The 18459-nt window shown below is 45.5% G+C and overlaps 1 protein-coding gene across 4 annotated transcripts in view; it reads left to right on the forward strand.

Annotated features, from left to right (window-relative positions):
• Positions 1-17721, forward strand: part of ZHX2 (zinc fingers and homeoboxes 2) — a 73937-nt gene extending 56216 nt beyond the window's left edge. For all 4 annotated transcript variants that reach the window (XM_071738297.1, XM_071738296.1, XM_071738295.1 and 1 more), the window contains exons 2-3: positions 8037-10726; positions 16462-17721. In XM_071738297.1, the coding sequence (XP_071594398.1) occupies positions 8224-10722 (2499 nt within the window). In that variant the 5' untranslated portion in view covers positions 8037-8223 and the 3' untranslated portion in view covers positions 10723-10726; positions 16462-17721. The remainder of the gene's footprint in view (positions 1-8036; positions 10727-16461) is intronic.
• The last annotated feature ends 738 nt before the right edge of the window (positions 17722-18459 follow it).

Below are 18459 nucleotides of genomic sequence, written 5' to 3' on the forward strand. Positions count from 1 at the left end.
CTTGCAAAGTGGCACAGTACCCAAAAAATAAGAGAGACTGAGAGTCCAGCAAGTCTTTTTTTGTGAGCTCCAGCTGGTGCTGTGCACCTCCTCTGTTACTCCTGCCACATCCTGCAGCTGGGGAATCATAGAATCATAGAATTGGCTGGGTTGGAAGGGACCTCAGAGATCATCAAGTCCAATCCTTGACCCACCACTGTGGTTGCTAGACTGTGGCACTAAGTGCCACATTCAGTCTCTTTTTAAATATCTCCAGGGACGGAGAGTCTACTACTTCACTGGGCAGCCCATTCCAATGTCTGATCACCATCTCTGTAAAGAAATTCTTTCTAATACCTAACCTAAACTTCCCCTGGCACAACTTAAGACCATGCCCTCTTGTCTTGTTGAAAGTTGTCTGGGAAAAGAGACCAACCCCCACTTGGCTACAGCCTCCTTTCAGGGAGTTGTAGAGAGTGATGAGGTCTCCCCTGAGCCGCCTCTTCTTCAGGCAGAACAGCCCCAGCTCCCTCAGCCTCTCCTCATAGGATCTGTGCTCGAGTCCCTTCACCAGTCTGGTTGCCCTCCTTTGGACCTGCTCTAGGACCTCAATATCCTTCCTGAAGTGAGGGGCCCAGAACTGGACACAGTACTTGAGGTGTGGCCTCACCAGGGCTGAGTACAGGGGCAGAATCTCTTCCCTGGACCTGCTGGCCACGCTGTTCCTGATCCAGGCCAGGATGCCATTGGCCTTCTTGGCCACCTGGGCACACTGCTGGCTCATGTTCAGCTTCCTGTCAATCCAGACTCCCAGGTCGCTTTCTGCCTGGCTGCTCTCAGCCACTCTGTGCCCAGCCTGGAGCTCCCCATGGGGTTGTTGTGGCCAAAGTGCAGGACCCGGCACTTGGCCTTGTTGAACCTCATCCCGTTGGAATCAGCCCAACTCTCCAGTCTGTCCAGGTCCCTCTGCAGAGCCCTCCTGCCTTCCAGCTGATCCACACTCCCCCCCAGCTTAGTGTCGTCTGCGAATTTGCTGATGATGGACTCAATCCCCTCATCTAAATCATCAATGAAGATATTAAACAGAACCGGGCCCAACACTGATCCCTGGGGGACACCACTAGTGACCGGCCACCAACTCGATGCAGCCCCGTTCAGCACCCACTCTCTGGGCCTGGCCCTCCAGTCAGTTCTTAACCCAGCACAGGGTGCTCCTGTTCAAGCTGCAGGCTGACAGCTTTTTCAGGAGAATGCTGTGGGAGACGGTGTCGAAGGCTTGAAAGGAAGGGGCATGGGAGAGCTGTAGGGAGCAGTTTGTACCTTTGTGATACTAAACATCATGTTCAGGAATGGGGAAGGGGGTTTTGGAGGTTGTGGTGCTTGGTTTTGATTTGTTTTTTACTTGCAAAGGCAAAATTTACTGTTGCTTGTCTTGCGTATCAGATAGGATGCTGTTCATGGAGACTGAACTCCTGAGCAGCAAAACAGTAAAATGCTTCCACCCTCTTTAAACATCAGCTGGCTCTTGCAAGTGAAACCCCTGTATTTCTGTACTGATTTGCAGGTATCCTCATGGTGGTGTTTTTCTTGCTGTTCATCTTTAGATGCAGCCCAGTGCTGGGACCTCTTTGCTAGCACAGGTTAGAGCGCACAATGAGTGAGGTGAAAAATAAGAAAGTGTTTATTGGCAAGTCACATAAGTGTCATTAAAGTGTTCTTACTTCTGTACTTTGGAGTTTTGGGGGTTTTTTCCTTACTAGACAAGGAAAGAAAAAAAGCAAGGTGTATCTGTGAACGTTAAAGATCCATTTACTCTGGATGGAGATTCAACCTGTGTCAGCCTCTGTCATATTACTGTATTTCTGGTGTGCTCTTACCTGCCAAACTGAAGTTTTCCTTGCTTTTTAATTTGACATCCCTTCAAACCTGGTTGTCTTTGGATAGCCCTTTTCAGACTCATTCATGTTTTTGTGGTACAAGAGAAGACAGACAGCATCTCACTCTTGTCTCTCCACTGCCCTACCACTTCCCCAGCCACACCTTGCAGGGATTTGGCCAATGGTTCCTGTGACTGTGGTGTGCTCCAGCTGCCATAGAAAATCCTCACGCTGCCACAACGTCAGGGGAGCCTGCATGGGAACAGCAATGCAGAAAAGGAGTTCAGTCTCTATCTAAATATTTGCTTGTTTGGGGAGGGATGCATCTAAAACTACCTATGTGTATAAGGGAGAGATGTCAGAGAGTAGAAAGATTTCAGTGTTCATCAAGATTTCAATGTTCATCATTTTTTATTTACTTTTTCGAGCCCTTTGCTTGAACCGTACAGTTATTTTTTGCTGCTGGAAGGTGGCATTGCAACACAGGCAAACATTCTCCAGTGCCAGCCAGGCCTAAAAGCATGGTTTATTTTCCCTGTGCAGTTCCCCGCAGTTTCCCCAGTTTGGGGCCAGGCAACCAGGTAGATAATGGGGCATTTCCTCAGTTGTGCATGAAGCTGCCAAATTACGTCCCATTTTGTTCTCACATCAGATGCTCCAGAGCCATTTTAAGGTTTGAAAGATCAGAGGCCTGTGGCTGGATTATTTCATTAACTAAATAAGTTTTGGAGAGTAAAGATAACCAGACTAGAGCCTCCCTTGTTACTGCTGTGATGCACTTTTGGGGATGGGTTTAAAAGAACTTGCGGCTTCTGACCTGTACGTTCCAGTCTTCAGGTGGCTTTGCTGAAGCAAAACAAATGGAGCCTCCTGCACAGAGGCTCTCTGTGGTTGGGACCTCTTTCACAACAGTAGCTTTCTGCTTGGAGCAGAGGGCTTTTGTTTTTACCAGGTTGCCTTTAGCTGCTTTGTGTGTTTACTCATTCAAAAAAAAAAAAAAAAAAAAAAAACTATTGGATTTACTTTTTTTCAATGTCCTGCAGTGTGGCAAGGCAAGCAGGAGATGTGGCAGATGAGCTGGTGGAGTGAGGGCTGCCTTCCCTCTGCCTTTCCAGGGACTGCTCGTGGGGCAGCCACCAGCAGCAGCCCTGCAACCCACGCCTGTGGCCACCCCACTGGGGCAGCAGCCCAAAAAGGAGGTCAGTTTTCCAGGGTCCTATCCATAGTGAAACACAAGATAGTGAACCAGGACAGCTTTAGGGATAGAGGTTGTCCTGTACCTGGGTCAGCTCTGTTTGTTTGTTGGGTACCAGCTGTGAATTTTGTTTCTCAAAGGGTTGTGTGTGTCATGGACATGGCTCGGGTGGTGAAGTTCCCAACGTGAGGTGCTGATTGTTAAGCCTGGGCTGTTGCTGAGGGATAACATTTTCCCTCACACCACAATTGGGGAGTCATCGTGAGCTGAAGGGTCAGACATCTGCAGATGAAATCCAGCGGCTCGTGGGGTTAGTTCTGCATTTTCCTCTGCCTGCTGTTTTTCAGAGGAGTGATCTCCCTGGAGAGCTGCCTGTCTCCTGAGGAGCTGTACTGGGATCATTTAGCAGCTCTGTCAGGGTCCACACGGTGTCTAAAGCTGTCCACTGGGGCTTTTATGTTCAGGTGAGCAGCTCATGTTTGAAAGCTGTGCGATGCTACTGGTGCTTTCTCTGATATTCTCAGACAGGACATGGCAAATGTGTACACATTATGGCTTCCAGGGATGTGCCGTGGGGTGGTCTGTCTTCCACAGCAACTGTGTATTGATTTATCCCAAATGTCTTGATTGGATTGACAGGAAGCTGAACATGAGCCAACAGTGTGCCCAGGTGGCCAAGAAGGCCAATGGCATCCTGGCCTGGATCAGGAACAGCGTGGCCAGCAGGTCCAGGGAAGTGATTCTGCCCCTGTACTCAGCCCTGGTGAGGCCACACCTCAAGTACTGTGTCCAGTTCTGGGCCCCTCAGTTCAGGAAGGATATCGAGGTCCTGGAGCAGGTCCAAAGAAGGGCAGCCAGGCTGGTGAAGGGACTCGAGCACAGATCCTATGAGGAGAGGCTGAGGGAGCTGGGGCTGTTCAGCCTGGAGAAGAGGAGGCTCAGGGGAGACCTCATCACTCTCTACAACTCCCTGAAAGGAGGGTGTAGCCAAGTGGGGTTGGTCTCTTTTCCCAGACGACTTTCAACAAGACAAGAGGGCATGGTCTTAAGTTGTGCCAGGGGAGGTTTAGGTTGGACATTAGAAAGAATTTCTTTACGGAGAGGGTGATCAAACACTGGAATGGGCTGCCCCGGGAAGTGGTGGATTCTCTGTCCCTGGAGATATTTAAAAACAGACTGGATGTGGCACTCAGTGCCATGGTCTGGTGACTGCAGTGGTAGTGGATCAAGGGTTGGACTTGATGATCTCTGAGGTCCCTTCCAACCCAGCCAATTCTATTATTCTATGATTCTTCCCTATCAAAATCTGGAAGGAGCCATGGCTTGGAGGTCCCAGTAAATTCTCCCCATTCAACCAATTGTTGAGTCTCGTCTCCTCCGTCTCTTTCAGGACACAGATTGCAGGGACAAAGATCATTTCTAGCTTAGTGTTGTCTTCCCCAGCTTCCCAAAGCTGTACATCTTGGACTGAAACTCATCTGGTTTGTTACTGACCTCCAAAAAGGAACATTTGACTGGGACTTGATTGCTACAAAGAATAATTAGCCTCATATGTCAGAAAAACTATTCAGCGTAGAGTAACAAAACAGAAGTTAGAAATACAAAGAAAGCAATGTGGAATAGGACATGCAAGAGAACAGAAGCAATAAGATGCACAGTTTTATAGTAAAGCAGTGGATGGAGTTTTTTATACATCTACCCATTTATATCTATTTTGGAGGGACCTTGCCCTTCTTCTGTGTCAGAGAATTCTTGCTTGGGGCTGATACCTATGTCCCCAGGAGAGGTGGTAGCTCAGCACAGCAACCTAATGTGGCAGAGAGCTTGCTGAGATTCCAGAAAATGGGAAATTCAAAACTTTTAGATTGACTTTTAAGAAACCTTTGATTGATTCAAAGTTGTAACCTAGCTGTTTCTTGTTCTCCGCTCCCATTCTGTTCCTTTATCTTTTTGTTCTTATCTCTTTCTTCCTTGGGAGGGGGATGGTGGTCATTGAAATTTAAGTAAGCCTTGTTCTGTCTTTGATGTCTTTTGATTTTTCTTCCTTTTGCCGATGTTGCCACATGACTTTTGCAGCAGGTCATACACCAGAAAAGGAGACCATTAGGTGCAGCTTTGTGACTTGGAAGGGAGAGCAAGGCACAGCATCCCACGAGCTGTGGCTCCATCTTCAGCTCCTCCACACATTCCCAGAGAGCTGCCTTGTGCCTCCCCTCATCTATGAAAATCAGTCACAAGGGCAGTGGGATCTGCAGTGTGGTGAGGTGACATGATCTCCTTCACCTTATTTCTAGAAGCAGTCAGGCTCACACAAACCCTCCTGCCCCCTCCTCACACTTCTCAGCCCATTTCAGCCAGATTTGTTGCAATGGAAGAAGCTTCAAAGATAACTAATTCTCTGCAGACATCATTAAAAATGGGTGGCCAGGAAGATGGGTTTTTGGACAGCTGCCTGTTTGTCTCTTACTTCTGATCCTGTCTGCAGTGGGACAGAAGCTACAGATCACAGCCAAAATACTCTGAAGGAGTATGATTGTGAGGAGAAGGTGAAGGGAATTTTGAAGGAATATGTAGAAATAATAGAGAATGTTCAGTGTAATCTAGCTTAAAGGTCAGCACAGATTTGTAGAAAAGCAGACACCATTTTTTCTGTTGTTCATCTGCTTGTTTTATTATTAAAAAGGGAGAAAAAAGAGAGGGGAAAAAAGAAAACAGAAGAGTTGTTGCCTCAGAGGTGCTACTGCTTTGAGGACTGCTGATGGTAATGTTGCTGATCCCAGGTTGGAGGGAAATGGCACTGTTTCATCCTGAATGAGCCAGATGCTTGAGGCAGAGCCATAAGCACACGGGCAACCCCATCACTGTTCCACGGAGCTTAGCTGAGGTACTTCGTTTCCCAGAAAAATTCCCAGAGCTTAAATGCATCCTTGAAAGACAATGAGATGCTCTAGTGCTTCACCAAAATGGAGAATGTGTTTAGAAGGAGCCCTGGTCTGCATCAGAGGGCTCAGGGGTGCAGAGGCAAGGGGAGTGAACACAGAGCACTGTGGTTATGCTGGCACATCCACAGCATAACAAATGGTATCTCTGTGCAGCATCTTCTCTGTGCTGTGTGTTTCACAGCTTGAATTTCATGAGAGCCTGATCTGCAAAGGTGCTTTGTGGGGAATTTATGTACCACGTGCTTTGTATATGGAGAATTGCTTCATTTTGTGTTGTGAGTACATGGAGCTGGAAGCTACCATCTCTATCCATATCCCCAGCTTCTCTGGGGAGCTGCTTCCTCTGGCAGTGTATCATTCAGGGTTCCTGTATATACAGGAGCAGCGTGGTCTGTAATGGGCAGGAGCAGAAATATGCTCTAGAATCTTGCAAAATATTCATCAACTGCAAGTTAGTGGATGCTTTTACAGTGACTGGTTTTGGCTCTCATGCCAACACACAAGTGAGAGGAGCAGGTTCAGGGGCAGGACTGAGGTGTTTATAAACTGTCTGCTGATGTTAGATGTGTCCAGATGTCATTGCAGTGGGATTTTATCTTGTTTGATCTTCACATCTGCTGGGTACTGGGTACTTATCACGTACAAGTTTCACAATGAGAAAATCAGTTTGGTGAGACATGAAAGCTTGGAATCATTGAATGGTTTGGGTTGAAAGGGACTTCTAAAAATCATCCGTAGCCCCTGACTTGGGCAGAGAAATCTTTCATTAGCTCTCTAGTTCAGACTCTCCACGTAATATTCTTCTACAAGAACCAATGCAAACCTACTCGGCAAATGTCAACTCTATCTTCCTCCAGTTTGTAAACCCTGATGCCTCTCTCAGCCCATCACAAGGACTCATTGTTAGCAAAAAAAAGTTTTCTGTTAGGTCTGAAAGTATTGTAAATCCAGAGCCTGTCTGATTGAGAAGAATAGCAAATTGGAGTTAAGCATTGATTAGAAAAGGCATCTTCTCAAACAAGAGTTTGACATCAGTTTGTTTTATATTGATGGCTTTTACAACAATTAAATTCCCCACCTTCCACTCATCCCAATGAATGCAGGGGATAAGACAGCTGGCATAGTTTTCGTTTGGTTGTGCTGACTGATAATGACCTCAGATCCATTTAAAAATAAGCATTTTAAAGAATTCTGACATTTGGGAACTTCCAAAATCACTTCAACATGTGAATCATGCTTAAAAATTGATTTTTTTTTTTTTTTTTTTTTTTTTAATTCTCTAGGGAGTGAAGTGCACAGATCAGGGTTTGATGGGAATATCAGTAGGGTCACTTGAAAGGATCCTGTTTAGAAGGGATCTAAGGGCTCCTGTGACTTTTGTTTGCTACTTCTGTCAATATTGACTGAAAAGTGGTGTTTTGAAGAAGCTTTTGTTCCAGAAAAGACTTGACAGGCTTCCATAGATCTGGTGCAGTTTCTTTGAACCCACATCTCCTCAAGACACAGACCTTTGAAAATGTTGACTTGCAATAACTTTTCTTTCTGCCTTTACTTTTACAGCTAAGGCAGACCCTATATCTTTATTTAGAAATCACCCATCATTAGTAACCACAGTCATTTAGTAGACATATTTACAAGGTAAGTGACAGTGGGAAGTAATTAAGTTTAATATAAATCACACTCAATTTCAAATCTGCAGGCTTCAAAATAATAATTAATAGAAACTGCAGCTTCTATTAAAAGAGGCAGTATTTATAGAAGTGTCTTCTTTCTTTTCCAGCTAAACACATGGAGTCTAGTGGAGATTAAAATCCCCTGTCTGATCATGTTTCAAAACCATTTTCTGCTCATGGCACATTTCATTGAGATCTACCTACTGGCTTTTATTCTTTGTGAGGAGATTTTTGACTCTTAAGTTGATGACAAAGGGGAGGAAGAGTTCACCATTGTTGGCCTTGTAAATGCACATATCTTGTGCTGTGACTTTTTGCTAAATCAGTCTTTTATAGATCAGTGACCAACGATGTGTGCTTTGTTTCACAGGTGTCATGTGGCTGACAAGTCTACTGGCAGAGCTGGTGGTTACAGCTGGGGCAGAAATACTTCGTTAAACAAAAGAGAGTAAAATAATCAAGGAAGGTTGGAGCTTTTTGCAAGATCTATTGAGTTGATTGCTCAACCTGTCAAAAAAAGTCACCATTTGGGACAACAGCCCACTGCCAGCACTGCCATGGCTAGCAAAAGGAAGTCAACGACTCCCTGTATGGTGCGAACTTCTGAAGTCATGGAGCAGGAAGGCACTGAGGGTGTAGAGGCTTCTAAAGAGAAGGGGTCTGGTGCACTGCAGCAGGACTCAAAAAAAAATTGGCCTTCAGAAAGCTCAGTCAAAGACTGCGAAGTGGTTGAGGCAAAGCCCGCAGCTGAAAATCAGTCTAAGAAGCCCCAGGGTGGTTATGAATGCAAATACTGCCCTTACTCAACACAGAACTTAAATGAATTTACAGAGCATGTTGACACTCAGCACCCAAATGTCATTCTCAACCCCCTGTATGTCTGTGCTGAATGCAACTTCACAACCAAAAAATATGATTCTTTATCTGACCACAACACAAAATATCACCCAGGAGAAACAAACTTTAAACTGAAATTAATTAAGCGCAATAACCAGACTGTTTTAGAGCAGTCCATTGAGACCACTGCCAACGATGTCACTGTCACAAGCAGTGGGCTAGAAAATGCAGAGTGTGATGATTCAGTTCATGGGGGAATTAGTGCAAGTAAAACACCAGCGATGAAACTGGGAAAGCCTAAAGGGGAAACCAAGAAGGGTCCCAAGAAGCCAGAAGAGGGAGTTACAGAAAACCACGTGGATGGCACTCTCCCCCGCATCATAACAGAAGCCACTGAAGCTATTGCTTGTATAAATGGAGACCTTCTCCATGATGTGTTAGCCCATGTTATGCCCTCTGTACAGCTGCCACCAAATATTAACCTTGTCCCCAAGGTCCCAGTACCTCTGAACAGTACCAAATACAACTCTGCACTGGACACTAATGCAACCATGATCAACTCCTTTAATAAATTTCCTTACCCGACGCAAGCAGAGTTGTCATGGTTGACAGCAGCATCAAAACATCCAGAAGAACAAATCCGAATCTGGTTTGCTACTCAACGTTTGAAGCATGGTATAAGCTGGTCTCCTGAAGAAGTGGAGGAGGCAAGAAAGAAGATGTTCAATGGCACTATCCAGGCAGTTCCCCAAACCATCACTGTCCTGCCAGCTCCTTTGACAACTGCAAAAATGCCCCAGCCCATCATCCAGACAGCTTTGCCTTGTCAGATACTGGGCCAGACCGGTCTGGTTTTAACTCCAGTGTCAAATGGTTCAACTGTTTCCTGTTCACCAATTACACTTGCTGTTGCCCCGAACCAGGGGCAAAAGAGGACAATACAGACCTTATCAAGTGCCCCCGAGGCCAAGCGTCCTCATGTAGTTCAGGTGCCTGAGATTCCTGCCAAGCTGACAGCTGTGCCACTGACACCGGCCAGCGAGCGAAAGAAGACAAAGGAGCAGATAGCAGAGCTGAAGGCCAGTTTCATGGCAAGCCAGTTTCCCAGTGATGCAGAAGTCTACCGACTGATTGAGGCAACAGGTCTTTCCAGAAGTGAGATCAAAAAGTGGTTCAGTGACCACAGGTACAGAAGTCAAAAGGGTGTTGTGCATATTGCCGGCGATGCTTTAGGGAAGGATCAAGTAGCACCTTCAGCCGGTCGGCACAGCCGTTCATTTCACCCCTACACGGATTTTGCTCCTCAGAGATTCAAAGAGAAAACCCAAGAGCAGCTTAGGGCCCTTGAGGAGAGTTTCTTAAGATGCTCTTTTCCTACCCAAGGAGAATTGGACAGGCTTCGAGTGGAGACTAAGCTGAGTAGGAGGGAGATAGATTCGTGGTTCTCTGAGCGGAGAAAGATAAGGGACAGCATGGAGCAAGCTGTCTTGGATTCCATGGGATCATACAGAAAAATTAAAGAACAGGGAACTCCCAATGGTACAATAAGCCAGACAGAGCTGCTGAGTAGCTCCCAGCTCCCTGGTGCTTTATCTGGGTCCTCCACCACTCTTAAGAAAACCCAAGAGCAGATTCATCTACTGAAAAGCACATTTGCAAGGACTCAGTGGCCATCGCCCCAAGAGTATGACCAGTTAGCATCTCAGACTGGGCTGACAAGAACTGAAATAGTTCGCTGGTTCAAGGAAAATCGCTCTTCATTAAGAACAGGGTCACTTAAATGGATTGACCAGTACCAGCAGCAGCACGTTGTTGATGGTCATAATGAGCAAAGCCAGAAAAAGGGATCAAAGAATGTTGAGAGTCCAAAGAACGGTAACGAGGTGTCTCGGCAGCATTGCCAGGAGCATAAAAAAATGAATGAGGAGAATGGGGGGAAGCTAGTGGTGAGAGCAAAAAGAGACTGCGAGCCACTGAAAGAGTCTTTGTTGGGGAATCAAGCAGAGGGTACGGACAGGTTGGAGTGTAACAGCCATGACGGCCACGGTAGTGAAGAGAATGAGGAGCCGGCCGAGGTCAACTGGGTGGAGGTGACGGTGGGTGAGGATGATGCTGCATCGGACTGTACAGACAGCTGGAGCCAAACAGCACCTGAAGTCCAGGCAGAGCTGGTGGACTTTGACTCTGAAAGTATATCTGGAGACAATTCCCACATATAGACAGGTAATGCTGATGGTGCCCTGTTTCTCTGAGCCTGCATCTGTCTGGGCGTGCTTCCAGCATCCCGTAGCCCCTCTTCAGTATAAATCCCCGGAGCCCACCCCTGCTGGATCCTTGTGCCTGCTGGATGCCTGAACACAAGGAACACCCATCCTGGTTGTAAATTAAAACAACTGCGTTATAGGGGAGGGGTTAGTGCTGTTTGCCTTATTTCTTGTCTCCTTGTGAATCAAGTCCTGGGTAAGGGAGGTTTGGGTTTGTTTTTTTAATGTCAGTAAGTGATCTCCTTGAGCGTGTCCAGAGAACCACAGAAATTATCAGGGGACTGGGGCACTTCCCCTATGAAGACAGGATGAGGAAGTTTGGGTTGTTCAGTCTGGAGAGAAGGAGGCTCCAAGGTGACATTATAGTGGCTTTCCAATACCTGAAGGGAGCCTACAAGAAAGCTGGGGTGGGGCTTTTTGCATTGGTGTGTAGTGAAAGAACAAGGGGCAAAGGTTTAAAACTTGAAGAGGGGAGATTCAGATTAGATATTAGGAGGAAACTGTTTACTATGTGGGTGGTGAGACATAGAAATGTGTTGCCTGGGGAAGTTGTGGATGTCCCCTCCCTGGAAGTGTTCAGGGCCAGGCTGGATGAGGCCTTGAGCAACATGATCTGGTGGGAGGTGTCCCTGCCCATGCAGGGGATTTGAACTCGATGGTCTTTAAGGTCCCTTCCAACCCTTGCCATTCTATGATTAAAAATTAAACTTTCTGCCTCTAAATGACCTATATAGCCTCTGAAGGGCTTGATGTGAAACATACCAGCTAAGCCACACAAAGAAATAGTAGGAACAATATTTGATAATATCTCACTTGCTAACAGATCATTGATCTCCTATGCAGAGAGGCTGTGCCTGGTTTTGCACCTCAGGTCCTTCCTTTGCAGCATCCTGCCCTGCTCAGAATAAAAGGTTACTGGGGGAAGGGCCCAGGACAGAGCTGCTTTTTTATGTATCAGCAAGCAAAAAAATAAGGTTGTGGGGACTGAAGTGGTAAATGCAAATTTGCTGTCTTCCTCTTGTAGGTGAGAACTGTCTCAACCTTGCTTTGTTCTCCTTGCTCACTCCAAGGCTTAGGAAATGCCCCAGACAGCTCTGTGGGTGTTTTAGCAGCTCTTCACAGGATCTTGAATTTGAAAGCAAGCTGCTGGGCCTTTCTTTAAGAGAGAGTTTGTAGGATCTTTCACAATGTGAAAGGAGGATGGTTCTTTGGAAACCTGAAGCCTGTTTCTGGTCAGAATTGCACAGGTACAAATTGGAGCAAGAACTGTCAGCATTTCTTGACTTGCATGTTGAATTGAGTTCACTGGAGCCTTTAAAATTTTGTGCTCAGTATAACCAAGTCTTGTCTCTCCCAAACTGAACTCTATTTAAGCTTCACCTTATCCCACAGAAAGCTCAGCACTCTGCGTTAGACACCGCAGTGAGAGAACACCTCTTTTAGAAAGAATTAGTAGATTCCTGGTGTCTGATAAGTATATTCAGCATTTCTTTTTTTAAGAATGAATAAAAATTTTTTTAAAAAAGAAGGAAAGAAAAAAGGAAGTACAAAGAACAAGGACTGATAGATGTCCTTCTGCATTTGCACTGAAGGCTTCGACTACTGCAGCTGGCAGTATTTTAATTGAATTACTATCTCCTGCAGAGGTGCAGTTTTTCTTAGCCAGCTCTGCTGGGTAGCTTAGAGCCATCCACATCCTCCTTGCAGTCTGGAGCATTAAGATACATTGTGATACGTTTCATAGTATTAACATTTCTCAAAATTAGCTAACACAATTCATACTTCAAAATGAAAACACTGCAGGGTTTCCCTTTCCAACTCAGAAAAAACTTACAGGAGACTTTCAGACCAGCGCTGCCCAAGGAGGATGCAGATGGCTCTAAGCACTGTCCCATGTGCTTTCAGAAGTTGGTAGTAAGGGATAAGAGCAGCAAGTTGTGTTACCTGAGTGGCAGCAGCAGAGATGGATGGATGGAACGAAAGAAAGGACAGGATAGGATAGGAATATCAGCCAGGGGCATGCTGGGGTGCCACTGTTGTGCAGCCACATAAGAAAGGATCTGATCTGCCTTTTAAAATCAAATGTGCAACGAATAAGTGCAGTGTGGGATTATTTATTCTTTTCCAGGGTTGTTATTCCAGATCATTTCCCCCTTCCAGCTATAAACATTTGTACTGAGAAAAGGGAGCAGAGCAGAGGCTATGAGCGAGAAAGTCAGGAGAGAGGGATGGTTGCCTGGAACCACTATTTCTTACAAACCTCTTGTACCATGAAACCAAGCTCTGCAACGACCCTTTTCCAACCATGTAGGTTTGGTACCTGCATTTTTGTGCTTGTGAGCATTGTAAGCTGGGATGAACCTCCTGGTTTTGTGCCCTGGAACAGATGCTGACCATAAAGCTCTGGGCCTGTGGAGGTGCTCAAATGTTACCAGAGAGGAATTTTCATAAGAACTTTGATCTGTTAAACTTTCAGTGGGTTAGCCTTTTGGTGAGGAGTTTTCTGGTGACTGTAAAGTACTCCTAAAGAAAAAAGATGCACTGGAGCAGGGCTTCTGTTGCAAAAGCCATGCAGTAGTATCAGAGGATCATTTTGTCCTCTGCTCTTTGATCATTTCTCAGCATGCTGGCCTGACAAAAGCCTGAAATATTTTTTACTTTCATTTTCCTTCACTTTCATTGTCCCTCTAATTCTTGGCTCAGATATGCAAGTACCTGCTCTCCAGTGCCAGCATGGAGGTATTGTAACTAGCATTGTGGCAAAAAAGCTGGAATTTTATATCCCCCACTGATGGGATCCGTGGAAAAATCACAACTACTGGTTCATTTTTCCTTCAGGATAAGCTTTCACTCTTATCTTTGTGAGGCCTCTCTTATGTAATTTTTAACTCACACTTTGGTGTTGAATTAACAAGTTATTCTCTTAGGTGACATCCAGGATATGACTCAAAAGTAAAGACTGCATAAGACCTGATAGAGAGCTTGTTTCTGCTTTCTGTCATGCTAAAGTCTGATTTTTCCTAACATCATGCTCTTTGGCACCTTAGAGGAGTCAGGTTGCTGTTCTGGCTGCATGTAAGAGGTGAACTGAAAAGCTGACAAAGGACTTCTTTTGAGCCTCACACAGCCACTCATTATGTGAAACTTTCACAGCTGAACCCTATTTCTGCCCTGTTTCTGAAGGGGAGAAGCATGTTCCTTTGATACTTATAGTGTTGTTGTTTTCTCAGCTTGATGTACGTGGTTTAAAGTGAATGCTTTTTGGTGATCCATCTTCATATTCCAGTTGTTGGCTGAATTTGTGTGTGACCTGAGCTCTTCCAGACCATCTCAGTCATTCTGTTCCCGTGCAGTTTTAGGAGTTTCTGAAACTATTATGGAGTATTTGTATTGCAGCCTAGACAGACCTTAAGCTTTAGAAAACTCCTTTTTTTCAAAACTGATTTGTGTTTGGCAGATTCTGCTGGATTCAGCAGGATTCGTGCCAGACTCTGAAATACCATCCCTGGGCTAGGAAAAGCATCATTTGCATAGTCTGTATCTGAAACTTTTGGCGAACTGGGTTTATTCCATGAAGCAGGTTACCTGCCCTAAACAGTGAGGCTGGAAGACCTGTCCCTGTAGGGTACCAGAGCCTTAAAGATTGGTGCACCAAAGCCATCACTGAAAATGCTCAAGTTGCTTTGTAATAAAGCTTCTTGTAACCAGGCCCAACTGCTCTATCAAGAGCATTATTTAGCTCCTTTTCCATCAGTAGAGATATTCCTGCCTTGCAACAGCATGGGTCAAAATTAGGTCTGTTGGTCCCCATTTGCACAATCCTGACAAAAAGAAACTAAATAACAGCATCCTAACTAAACTAAATAACAGCACAGTGCAGCTCAGACATGAGAGCAGGACCGGAGTGTGCCAGAGTAGTTGGCAGCTGCTGCTGCCTTTCTTCACAGCATTGTCTCCCCATGGGGTTTTCCCAAGATCAGTATTTCCTCAGCCCAGAGCTTCTGTTCTCAGAAGCATACTTTTTTTTCCCCGTCACCACCTTCTCCACTGTAAACTTTCTTTGTTAAGAGTTGCCTCATGACCTCCATTTTAAGCCTGAACCCTGCAAGATACAGGCACCAATGGCTCACAGTGGGGCGAGGTGGGTGGACACCCCAGAAGATGTGAGCCCTGGCTCTTGATGGTTGTGACCACTGTGCTGTGCAGATGTGCCAGAGGAAAACCATGTCTGGGAATTGCACACCTGAAAGAAAAAAGCCACCCCTTGCTTTTGCTGTAGACATCGTATTTGGGATCAGGGGTGTTCTGCTTCCTCTTGGAGTCTTCTGCACCTTTTGCAATCACTGCAGGAGATGAGATCGCTCTCTGCTGGTGGCCCAGTACATCCCTTGTGTCCAAAACCAGTAAAAGTGAACAACGCTGGGCTTTCCCTCCCTTTGTGTCCAACTTTTTTTTTTTTTTTAGAGTTTCATCCATAAAGCTAGTCATAGTGCCCACTACTGGTATTGGGTTCCAAGATGCCTTCCTGAAGTCAGTGTGGGATTGACCAGTGGCTTTTGCAAAATTCTGGCCACCCTGAAGCCCTTTGAGGAGCGAGGCCAAAGTACAGTGGACTCACCTTTTCCCCTAAAACCAGTGAGGTATGTCAGAGGCCCAAGCTGTAGCACGATGAAGGACTTAAGAGGAGGAAGCAAAACCCAACACAGCAATTAAAAATTTCCAGTGAGTCAGGAGGAACAGGTGGGCTGTTTGAAGAAAGGTTGCAAGGACAGGGAGGACTTCTGCTTGACTCATGTGCTCAATTGCCTTGGTTTCTGCATTGCAGATGCCAGACAGAGCTCACCACTTTTGTGGGAAATAACATTCGTGGAAGGTGTGAAATGATGGGTTAGCTCGGGTTTCAGGAAGCACTGCTGCAGGCTGGGTGAGGAGGATGCTGCAGGAAAGCTGCCTTGAGCTGCTGTGTGCAGCTCCAGCCTGAGTGGGTGCTTGCACTTCTGCACTTTTTCCAGTGGGAAAAAATACACTGAACATAATCCCTGCTATAAAGTTCTTGCTCTGTGCTGGGAACTGAGGCTACGTGTAGGCAGGTGAGTATTTGAAGGTCAGGGTTTGGGGCCTATTTTTTATCTCTGGTCCTTGATGCAGCTTTGATGTAGGTGCAGCTGTAGCAGAGCCACGAGTCTGCTCTGCAGAGGACAGGCATGTGCAATTTTTTCCACTGTCTTGCATTTTGTACAATTATTTTCTAAAATAATGTGTCCAAGAAGTGTTTAATGAGAGGATTTACCAGGGAAGAAACACCTGAAGTCTTCTTGCCTTTAGTAAAATCCATCCTGTGGCTGCAAAGTAGCAGCCCTTAGCCCATGTGCACATTCTCTCTGAGCCAGTGTGACAACATGCCAGAGATGAACAGTAGTGAGAGGTGGGCAGAGTCAAGGTTAGGCTCTGTGTTCCTGTTAGAAAGCTGTAGGAGGTTATTAGCTGGGTGTTAACAGACAACAAAAAAAATCCAGCACCCCACTGCATCATCAGGCTGTGATAGGGACAGGTTAATACAAAATACAGCAGGGATGGATGTAAACAGGATGTCATGTTAGTTGGCATCTCAAGTAGTTGCTTATAGTGCCTTCAAAAATAATATGCTTTTTACTTTATAAATTTTAAAATTTAAAAATTTTATAATTTTTGCAGGGTTACTCCTCAGCTGCACTGTCCTGACATTGAAGGAGTGATGCTGTCTGAAAATAGAAGATAACTCTATTTTCCTGCCTGGGGTGAGAGAGCGTGTTGCGGCTCCAAGTCTCAAACCACGCTTGTGGAGGCACAGCAAGAAGTACTCTGATGGAGCATCATCATGGGATTGCTTATAGTGCCAAAGTATACTACTGCATTAGAAAGAGAAGAAAAAAAGAGAAAAGGGTCCTTGTACATAGGTTTCTCCTTTAGCTTCTCTCCCACTGGCTTTTCTGCTCAGCCTCTGCCTCTGCTGGCACAGATTTGTACAATGTGGAAATTTTGTTAACTTTTTAATAGGTGCAGGTTATTCTTGCGTACAGTTCTATTGCAGAATTTGGGGGAGGGAAGTGTCTTGTGAGGGAGGGAGAGGAGATTTTTTTTTGGTTTTTTTCTGAAGTGTTTTAAGATATGCAACCTTTTGGAGTCTCAGTGTGGATCAACATCTGAGCTTAGATCCCCACCCCGGTTTACATTTCAGCCCACTGAAATGCATTATGGAACTGGGGAGGGTCTGTCTGGAGTGGTTGGGGTCGGGATTTTTTCTTGTTGTTTTGACTTTTTGTTTTGTTTTATGGCCACCTGCTACTGGTTGAAGTATTGAAATCTGTTTTTTGGTGCTCCTACAAGGCAAGTCTTCTCCAGCTCCTGTACTTCACAAGTCAGACCCAGCTGTGAGTCTCTGAAGATTTGGCTAGAATGCCTTTTTTGTTTTCTTTTGTTTTCTAGCACTTTCTGTTTAAACATGCAGTACAACCCCCAAGGGGTTGGGGTGAGGAAATTAAGATGCTTCATAATCTGAACTTGTTTGTGTTTCTTGGGCTGGTTCAACGATGGACACCGTGACCAACAGTCTGCCCCCAGCTCTAGATGTTGTAGTGCACAACAGAAGTTTCCAATTAACCCTTGACACTAAATTTTTAGTTCAGTCCTAGGCGCCTGAGTGCCCTTTTTTCAAGTACTGCTAATTTGGGTTTGGGGGGGTGTCTGTCCATGCACGTGTGAGGAGAAGGGACAGCAGGAGTGTGGGTGCACGGGTGAGTGGGTGTGAGAGCCCCTCTGGTGTGTTCCTCTGATGAGCTGGGTTCAGGAAACTTACCCACCTTTCAGTATGCTGCACAAATATGATGCTAGGGAGTTTGAATAAATCCAACTTTTCTAACTTGTTGCTCATTTGTTGTAACCCAATAAAACAAAGGCTAAACCTTTTTTTGGAAACCTTTTTCTCCTCTTTTTCTTTTTGCTTCATTTTTTCTGTTTAAAACCCAAACTTAGCCTCCACTGACAATCCTTGGGGCACAAGAGTTGGACACCTCTAGAGCCACAGTTGGGGTTTTAACTGGTTTTCTAGTAATCAGCTTGGCAAACACTAACCAGATTAAAATGAACTTGGTGAACTACTGCCATGTATTTTCCCTGTTGTTAAACGGGTCAGATATGTGGTATCTCACATAGGGGGGCAGAGAGTGCTTAGGAATGGGGACTTGGGGGCATCTTTATTTTGGTTGCATTCACAACCTGAATGAATGAAAGAATGAATGAATGAATGAAACTGTCCCTGTGACTCACCATATGGAATTATTTTTATTAATCATCATCACAACATTTAAGTGTTGAAGGAGGTTTGTAGTGGGTGGCAGTGAGTTCTCAGCAACTTTCCCCACAATGAGGTCACCTGGTTTGTTGCCTGAGAGGAACTATTGAATGAGTTTGCACATCACAGGCCAGCAGCAACAGGCAGGGAAGCCTCCCCAGCTCCTCCGAGGGCAAAGGCAGCTGGGCTGCACGGATGCACAGATCCCATCACAGATGGTGCTGTGCATCGTACTCCTGCATGCACGGAGGTGAATGTCAGTGCAGTCACATCCATATCCTGCACACAGGCTGTCAAACCCAGAGATACCAACCTCAGGTGGCCCAAAAGAAAATGCCTCCCAGTATTCTCTTTTAGAACTC

Source organism: Heliangelus exortis, chromosome 2 (genome assembly GCF_036169615.1).
Source record: "Heliangelus exortis chromosome 2, bHelExo1.hap1, whole genome shotgun sequence".
In the NCBI taxonomy this organism is placed as follows: Eukaryota; Metazoa; Chordata; class Aves; order Apodiformes; family Trochilidae; genus Heliangelus; species Heliangelus exortis.